Source organism: Arachis stenosperma, chromosome 1, assembly GCF_014773155.1.
Source record: "Arachis stenosperma cultivar V10309 chromosome 1, arast.V10309.gnm1.PFL2, whole genome shotgun sequence".
Taxonomy (NCBI): domain Eukaryota; kingdom Viridiplantae; phylum Streptophyta; class Magnoliopsida; order Fabales; family Fabaceae; genus Arachis; species Arachis stenosperma.
The window spans coordinates 128,816,014-128,825,321 of NC_080377.1; the positions used below are offsets into that span (position 1 = coordinate 128,816,014).

At 39.0% G+C, this 9,308-nt stretch overlaps 2 protein-coding genes across 2 annotated transcripts; both read left to right on the forward strand.

The window, feature by feature from the left end:
• Positions 1-2,036: 2,036 nt before the first annotated feature.
• Positions 2,037-3,101, forward strand: LOC130934653 (uncharacterized mitochondrial protein AtMg00810-like). Its single transcript, XM_057864204.1, has one exon. It carries the CDS (start codon positions 2,037-2,039, stop codon positions 3,099-3,101), a length of 1,065 nt encoding a protein of 354 aa, XP_057720187.1.
• Positions 3,102-5,937: 2,836 nt separating this feature from the next.
• Positions 5,938-8,874, forward strand: LOC130973225 (probable sugar phosphate/phosphate translocator At5g25400). Its single transcript, XM_057897664.1, has one exon. The coding sequence runs from the start codon at positions 6,246-6,248 to the stop codon at positions 7,284-7,286; it is 1,041 nt and encodes a 346-aa protein (XP_057753647.1). The 5' UTR covers positions 5,938-6,245; the 3' UTR covers positions 7,287-8,874.
• The last annotated feature ends 434 nt before the right edge of the window (positions 8,875-9,308 follow it).

Here is a 9,308-nt window from a genome sequence, read left to right on the forward strand (position 1 = left end):
CTACTAAATCTACCACCTTTGCTCCTCTCAACTCGTCTCCTGTCTCTCTCTCTGATATTACGTCTCTCTTTAAGTATCTTCTCTCCCATTCTGGTAATACTCCTGGTGCTTTTTCGACTCCTCCAGGTAATTCTACATGGTACTTTGATTTCGATTGCTTTAATCACATGTCACATTTGCGTCATCTCTTCACGTCTTTGTCTACTACTGCCAATGCACCTTCTGTCAATACTGTTAATGGTTCCCTCTTGCATGCAACACACAAGGGTTCTATTTCCCAGTCAACTCTTAATCTCCCTAATACTTATTATATTCCCAAGTTGAACTTTAACCTCATTTCTGTTTGTCAACTTGTTGATCTCAGTTTTGATGTCACTTTTTCTATTTCTGGTTGTCATGTACAGGATCATCGGACGGGACAAATCATCGGAACTAGATGTAAGGTCGGCAGGTTGTTTGAACTCAAGAATCTTCATATTCCTCCTGTGCCAAATCTCTGTGCTACCTCTTCTCCTTCTACTCTTCACTTATGGCATCAACGTCTTGCCCACACCTCCTTGGAAAAGATACGTTCTCTTGTGTCTCAGGGTGTTTTGTGTCAGGTTAATCATGAGTCTTTTGATTGCATTTCTTGTCAAATTGCTAAGCAACCCGCTTTATCTTTTCACAATAATTCCTCTCTTGCTTGCTCTCCTTTTGACCTTATACATTCTGATGTTTGGGGTTCCGCTCCCACTGCTTTTGTGGGAGGAGCTCGATACTTTGTCGTTTTCATTGATGATTATTCCCGTTTTACTTGGGTTTATTTGATGACCAATCGCCATGAGTTACCTCAGATTTATATTAACTTTGTCACTATGATTAAAACTCAATTTTCCAAGGTCATTAAGGTTTTTCGCCGCGATAATGCTATGGAATACCGTGATTCCAAACTCTTAACATTTCTTGCAGAATAGGGTACCTTGTTTGAGTTTTCTTGCTCTGGTACGTCTCAACAAAATGGCCGAGCTGAACGCAAACACCGTCACATTCTTGACTCCGTTCGTACAATGCTTCTTTCTTCTTCGTGTCCTAAGCGTACTTGGGGTGAAGCTATTCTCACTGCTGTCCATGTTATCGATAGACTCCCTTCTTCTGTTCTTGGTAATGTTACTCTCTTTGAGCGTCTTTATCATACTTTCTCAGATTATAGTTCTCTTCGAGTTTTTGGTTGTGTTTGTTTTGTTCTTTTTCAGCCTTATGAACATAGTAAACTTGAACCTCGGGTTCGTATGTGTTGTTTCCTTGGTTATGGCACTGAACACAAGGGTTATCGTTGTTGGGATCCTCTGTCTAACCATATTCGTATATCTTGTCATGTTGTCTTTTGGGAGCATCACATGTTTTCTCGGTTCTCTTCCTTTGAGTCCATTCCTCCTACTCAGTCACCTTTTTTCACTAACCCCAATGTTGATATGTTTCCTAGTGATGATTTTACAGGTTCTATCTCGAGTCACCCTCCATAGCCTCATGTTCCTCCGCCTTCTCCATCTCCCGATGATTCCAGACGACGTTCCTGCTCCTACCATCATGCCTCCTTCTCGTACTTGTTATTACAGGGTAAGAAATCCACCTCCTCATATTCTTGATTATCATTGCTTTTTTACTATTCTTCATCAACATGAACCTAAGTCATTCAGAGAAGCCTCCACAAATCCAAATTGACAACAAGCAATGCAGGAAGAAATACAGGTACTTGAAAAAGCACACACTTGGGATTTGGTTGATCCTCCTTCTGATAAAGAAGTTGTGTGTAGTAGATGGGTATACAAGATTAAGACTCGCTCTGATGGCTCTGTTGACCGTTATAAGGCACGCTTGGTTACTCAAGGTTGTACGCAAGAGTATGGTATTGATTATGAAGAGACTTTGCTCCTATCGCTCGCCTTACGTCTGTTAGAGCTCTTCTTGCCATTGCTGTGGTTAAAAAATGGTTTCTCAGTCAGATGGATGTATAGAATGCATTTTGTAATGGGGATTTGAAAAAGAAAGTCTATATGAAACCACTTCCGGGATATCCTTGTCCTTCTAGTAAGGTTTGTCTCCTTCGCAAGGCACTTTATGGACTTAAGCAAGCTCCTCGTGAATGGTTTGACAAGTTCAGCACTACCAAATACAGTCTTGGTTTTACTTCTAGTCCTCATGAGAATGCCCTTTTTATTCGTAAAAGCAAACGTAGAGTTGTTCTTCTACTTTTGTATGTTGATGACATGATCATTACTGGAGATGATGTTGATGGTATCTCTGATCTCAAGGCCTCACTTCACCGTACCTTTGAGATGAAAGATCTTGGTTCTCTCAGCTATTTTCTTGGTCTTGAGGTCATCTCCACAGATGATGACATCTATCTCTCTCAGGCCAAGTATGCTTCAGATCTTCTTACTCGCGCTGGGATTACAGATAATCGCACTGAGTCTACTCTTCTTGAGTTTAATGTTCGATTTACCCCTATGGATGGTACTGTTTTGGATAATCCGACTTTCTATCGAGAGTTAGTTGGAGGTCTCGTCTACTTGACTGTCACTCAACCAGACATTGCCTATCCAGTTCATGTCCTTAGCCAGTTCTTGTCAGCTCCTCATACTACTCACTATGCGGCAGTTCTTCGCATTCTTCGCTACATCAAAGGCACTCTGTTTCATGGCATTTATTTTTCTGCCCATTCCTCTTTGACTCTCCAGACATACTCCGATGCTGATTGGGCTGGTGATCCCACTGATCGTCGTTCTACTACTAGTTACTGTTTGTTTCTTGGCGACGCTCTCATTTCTTGGGGTGCGAAGAGGCAAACGTTCACTGCTCGCTCAAGCACAGAAGGTGAGTACCGTGCCCTCGTTGACACCACTGCTGAGGTTATCTCGGTTCGTTGGCTTCTCGAAGACCTGTGTGCTCCTCAGTTGTCCCCTACTGATGTTTTTTATGATAACCGCATTGCTATTCAGATTGCCCATAATGATGTATTTCATGAACACACCAAACACATTGAGATTGATTGTCACTTTGTTCGGCAACATATCCTTATTGATGCTGTTCGTCTCATTGCTGTTGGAACACTGGATTAGGCTGCTGATATCTTCACGAAAGCTCATCATCCGACTCGTTTCCGAACTTTGTTATCCAAACTCAAGCTGGTATCCTTAGCTCCCACTTGAGTTTGAGGGGAGATGTTAGAGAATCATTAGAATCAATTTAGATCAATTAGTATCGTTTATATTTATATAACATATCTGTATATTAATTGTAGGATTCTATGTTTTTATTACTTTAATTCATCTAACACCTATAAATATCCCTTGTATATTGTACTTTTCATCAACATGAATAATACACTATTTCAAATTACTCTCTTATTTCTAACAATAAAAAAGAAAACAGTTCACATGGCATGGCTCTGTTAATTGGTGCGTACCCCTATGAAGTATATATTCTGTTAGTGGCTACCCGTATGAAGTAGAAGCAAGGCATGTTTGAAAAACAAGCGAAAATTTTGAGAGTTGCATTTTGTTGTTATTATGTGCCCAAGCGGGAAGCGGCCAAGCCCATGAATATGGTCCATGCATTGCATATTATTATTCTTTCGTTTCTGTGAATGGTCATCATTTGGAGCTATCAACTTATCATTGCATAATTCCTGAGCTATATTGTAGCCACTAGCCCCTCGCAGGCATAAAATTATACGCTAGTATGAAGTCTTTCTTCCTACCAATACCAGCTACCATCCCCTAGGTTTGAATTCTCTTTTTGATTTGACATAATTTTTTTTACTACATTTTTTATTAAATCATAAAATTACTATTAAGATATCATAATAAATTTTAATGAAATTCATATTTTTTATTTTTCAATAATATTAAATATTTAACATATGTCTAATAAAATAAAGTTTACTCTGTAATAAAATAAAATTAAATAGTCCCGTACGGATATAGATCCTAGTAATAGCGTAATTTGGTGTGATCACATGAAATAGATTGATAGATTTTGATTAAAGATTCTATTCAACCGGCCCAACATATCTTAATGGGCCATTTTTTGTACATGGAGGCATAGCTACCTTGGAGTGATTGAGAGGTGACCGAGTTTGATAGATTTTATCGGATGTCCCCGAAGGAACAGTTGTAACTATAACTTATATACGTAGTTCATTTATAAAGAGGCCAATAGAAGCCCACCTATCAAGGCCCAAAGTGATTTTTTGTTCATTTAATTAGTTTTATGATTGTTATCACGTTTTGCAGCTCTTCATGTTAATAAACGCTTAGAAACACGTCTAAAAAAACGCTTACGATGTTGGATTGTTGGGGTCTGACTCTCCCAGTATATTATTTGTGAACATCATCTTGTAGTGTCATGATATAAACATTTATGCAAATTAAAAAAGTATCATACTAACATTTTAGTAAACTTTTTGCTACAGTGTTGTGAATTAGAAATATATCATAAAAGGTTAAAGGATTACATGTTTGAATTAGTGGTCGAAGCTTGAATGTGAAATCTGAACGAATTTTGACCTTAAAATCTAATCCGGAAAAGAAACAATATTGGTAATTTCCTACCCAAAAAATAAGAAGATATTGGTCACGGTCCATTAGTGTACCTAAACCTTACAATTTTGTTGTGACTTTTCCGTTTTTACAAGAGTTGGGCCCTTTGATTGTTTTCTTTCGGAGATAACAACTTTTCAGTCCATTTCTGATTTGTCCAAGGATTTCATTGCACAAATATTTATTCCATCCCATTCGAAATTTCACCTAGAGTTTATGCAACTAAAATAGTAAAATGCTTAACACCTTGGGGTTCGGTTCAGAGAGAATGTGTATGGTAAACACTAATTGCATATTGAAGCAAAGGGATGAGTATTTTTTAATTTAATTTAATTTTATATACGGTTAATACAGAATCCATGGTTGGCTTGGTGTTACTATAGTGGACAAGTGCTGTGGGTTCACTCAAAGTCAGCCATTCCCATGTGGAAAAATTTCGGTCAATACACGCCAAACTTGCAAGTAAATGCATCATCGCTTTCCCCCAAATCTTTGAAGCCTAAGCCTGCCACGTGACCTGCCATTGCCAGTTGTTTCTTGTCTACTTCTCCTTCTCTTCCAAAAGAAAAGACTCATTCACGCACTACTTGCTCTCTTTCTTTTTTTTCCACACCTTCCTCACGCACGCCCTTCCCCTAACTTGGACTATTATACCCTAATCTCAATTCGTAATTTATAATACTAATATACTATAATTATCATGACTTAATATCATAGGCCCAAATGGAATGCCAAACTTCGATGCCTTCTTAATAATACTATTAGTAGATATACATTATAGTTTAGGCATGTAGCGCATAAATTATTCAGTGGGAGCGAAACGCGCCACCCCGCCAAATACCAATTCATCCCCAATTTTCAACTCTCCAAATAATTAAACAACTACCTTAATTGCCATTTTACCATAGTTATAGAAAATTAAATTTTAAAATTAAAATAAATAAAATATTGCAAAAAACTCCCCCGTTTTGCATAGTTAGAATTCCCGCCAGCAATCCCCCCAGAAATGGTTAATGAGTAATGACTAATGACTAATGAGTATTGACATTTGACACTACCATTAACAATTACCAATTACCAAACGTCACATTGGACAGCACCAACAGGCAAAGCCCATTAACGTTAAATAGCCCAAAGTATCATGTCAAATCTCACAGCATATTATGAAATTGAGTACACAATCATAAGCTATAAATTCTTAAATAAAATTTAGATTTTTAATTGGTCGGATTAAAAGATATCACAAAAAATTTAAAAAGACAACAAAAGAAAAACTGAATTTCTGATTATTAAAAAGAATAAAAAATAGATTTGATTCAAAATTAAACTCTCCGGCTCCCTTATTTAATTTTCTTTTTCCCCACTGGAAGTGAAGCGGAAGGAGAATTTAAAATAGTTGGGTGAGGGTGAGAATATTATTTGGTTCCCTGGCCTATTTGAGTAGAAACTAGTAAACTAGTATTTTCTTTCTCCCCCATTGTTGTACTGTACTTGAAAAAATTGCATTGAATGGCAATCCCCTGAAATTCGGCCAGATCTGAGATCTCACTCTTTCTCTCTTATACGCCACCACCCCTCTTCACTCTTCAAAAACCCCCAAATCTCAGGGTTAGGGTTACGAAGCCAATTACAACCACAGATCCATCAATCAATCCATCAACAATGGCGGTCTCGGACGGCGTCGTGAAGAAGATCATCCTATCATACACCTACGTCGCGATATGGATCTTCCTGAGCTTCACGGTCATCGTGTACAACAAGTACATCTTAGATCGCAAGATGTACAACTGGCCCTACCCGATATCACTCACCATGATCCACATGGCCTTCTGTTCTTCCCTCGCTTACGTCCTCGTTCGCGTTCTCAAGCTCGTTGAGCCTGTTTCAATGTCCCGCGATCTCTACCTCCGCTCCGTCGTCCCCATCGGCGCCCTCTACTCTCTTTCTCTTTGGTTCTCCAACTCCGCCTACATCTATCTCTCCGTCTCCTTCATCCAGATGTTGAAGGCTCTCATGCCCGTCGCCGTCTACTCCATCGGTGTTCTCTTCAAGAAGGAGGGTTTCAAGAACGAGACCATGGCCAACATGCTCTCCATTTCATTTGGTGTCGCCATCGCCGCTTACGGCGAGGCCAAATTCGACACCTGGGGGGTTTCCCTCCAGCTTATGGCTGTTGCGTTTGAGGCCACGCGCCTTGTTCTCATCCAGATTCTGCTCAATTCAAAGGGGATCTCGCTTAATCCTATCACCTCGCTCTACTACATTGCGCCCTGCTGCCTCGTGTTCTTGTCGGTTCCGTGGTTGATCATGGAGTACCCTTCTCTCAGGGATAACTCCAGTTTCCATCTGGATTTCGTCATCTTTGGTACTAACTCCTTCTGCGCTTTTGCTTTGAACCTCGCCGTGTTCTTGCTCGTTGGAAAGACTTCGGCTTTGACCATGAACGTTGCTGGAGTGGTGAAGGACTGGCTCCTGATTGCGTTTTCGTGGTCGGTGATTAAGGATACCGTCACGCCTGTGAATCTGATTGGCTATGGGTTGGCGTTCTTGGGGGTTGCCTACTATAACCACTCTAAGTTGCAGGCTTTGAAGGCTTCCGAGGCGCAGAAGAAGGCACAGCAAGCTGATGAGGAGGCTGGGAGATTGCTGGAAGAGAGAGAAGGGGAAAGTGGCAATGGAAGGAAGAGCGACAACCAGAGTTGATTCCATTCCATTCGGTTTCAGATCGGTGGATGGATCTTCATTTTTGGGTGAGATTTGTTGGATTCAGCGTCGGTTGAGGCAGGTTTTTTCTTTTTTAATCGTTTTTGGGTATGTGGTGTATTTTACCGTTGTTAGGTAATTATCATTATTATTATTGTTATTACTGTGATGAATATGTTACTGCTTGATACCTTAATCGTTGTTACCTTTTTTTATATTTATTATTAGATAATGTGTATTGGGGGACTGAGATCGACATTTGCATGTCCCTCCTCATATTGCTGATTCAGTGTTTATGACTAGAGAATGAATTAAGCGATGTGGATGTTCCCCCAAGCTCAATATTGATTAGCATAAGTTAATGATTGTTATCATGTTTGAAGTCATTCAGTTTAGATAATGTTTGGAACGGAAGAAAATAAGTTAAGTTTCTGCTTTTACTGCATTTGGATTGGATTCTCTGTTTGGAGTTTGAGACTGCTGGCAATCATTCAGATAGAAAGCGTTTTGAATTTGATATATGATATTGTTTGTCGTTGTTGTTTGTTTTTTTTGAGATATAGGATAGGAAAGGACAGGAAAGACATATCTATCTCTATGTTCCCGTTAGTATTGTGATAAGAATGAAATTTACAAGACCTCGGTTTTAACTTTCTAATCTTATGTCCTGAAATGCACTGATAGTGAATAAATTTTACTGTAAATCTTTGAGTACTTCTTCGTCTTCTAATCTTCTCTAGGTTTAGGCCCCTTTCTCCGCATGTTCAACGCTCAATTATTTTAGAATCACTGTGTATGTTGGTTTTCCTGTCAAATCACTAGCTTTCAAGTTTGGTGGAACCTGCCCCCCCAACCCCAACAACCACAATTATAGAGAATGACATGATTTTTTGGTGGTGGTTTCTCTTTCCTTTTCAAACCAAACCTTCGTTTTTTACACGAACAAGAATAATAGTGGTTTGCTTGTTTCACTCTCTACTTAAGCTTCCTGTTCTCTCTATTCTGTTGGATTTGCATGTCCCATTCGAATTTATTGAACTTTGGCCATATTGTTTTTTTCTGTGATTTTCCTTTGATAATTTGTATCAATCAGTGGTGATTAGTAAGTGCTAACCTTAATTTTACTCTAGCCTTCCTGGTAACTACTTTTGGTCGGTTAAGGTTGCTTCGATTTCTCGCATGGATGTGCTAATCTTGATATGTAGCTAGCTTATGGAGACCGGAGACGGAGAGTATGTGCTAATCACATTTACTCTCTCTCTCTCTCTCACTCTCACTCTCACTCTCACGTGTCCCTCCCTACTCCCTAGCTTGAGTGGTGGTGGTGATGGCTCTATATCGGTGTGTTGTTTGGCTCTATATCGGTGTGTTGTTTGATACGATATTGTTTCTTCCCTTGTGAGATTATTTTGTCTGTTGTCTCCCCCCATGAGGAAAGAGGCGCCATGTGCTGTAATCTTCTATTTACAATAATTTACTCCTACTGGGTTAATCTATGGGCGTTGCTATAAGTTGTCTTAAACAGAAGATATACAACACTTTTCATGTGAATTATCAATTCTCAGTTGCTTTTCATTCTTTAACAGAAGTAAGGTTGCATTCTTGCGAGATCCTTGATCTAGAGCTCTGAGTCACTTTCCGGAGATATTAACAGTTTGCTAACTCAAAGCATACAAGTACAGTTGATCATGATGCGAACCGTACAATAACAGTTACTTGCGAATGTCGGTTACGTATTTAGTAACAATTATTTTTGACGTGACATATTTAGCAAACAAGCATAGCAGAAAACACTATTTGACGGTCCGGATAGGTAATTCAACAATAATTTAAGCTTAGTTTAAGTTTAATCTAGTATCTACAATGAATGTAAAATGCTAATTAAATGTATCGACGAATATATATTTGACTTTCATTTAAAAAAAAAAACGAAAGTAAATAAAATAATAGAAGATTTACCTACTACTAACCATTTTTCGTTCTCTCATTTTTGTTCCTGTGTTAACTTCACCTGAAGTAGCG

Coding starts and splice junctions, on each gene's coding strand:
- LOC130934653 (XM_057864204.1), top strand. CDS start 2,037: ATGAAACCACTTCCGGGATATCCTTGTCCTTCTAGTAAGGTTTGTCTC.
- LOC130973225 (XM_057897664.1), top strand. CDS start 6,246: ATGGCGGTCTCGGACGGCGTCGTGAAGAAGATCATCCTATCATACACC.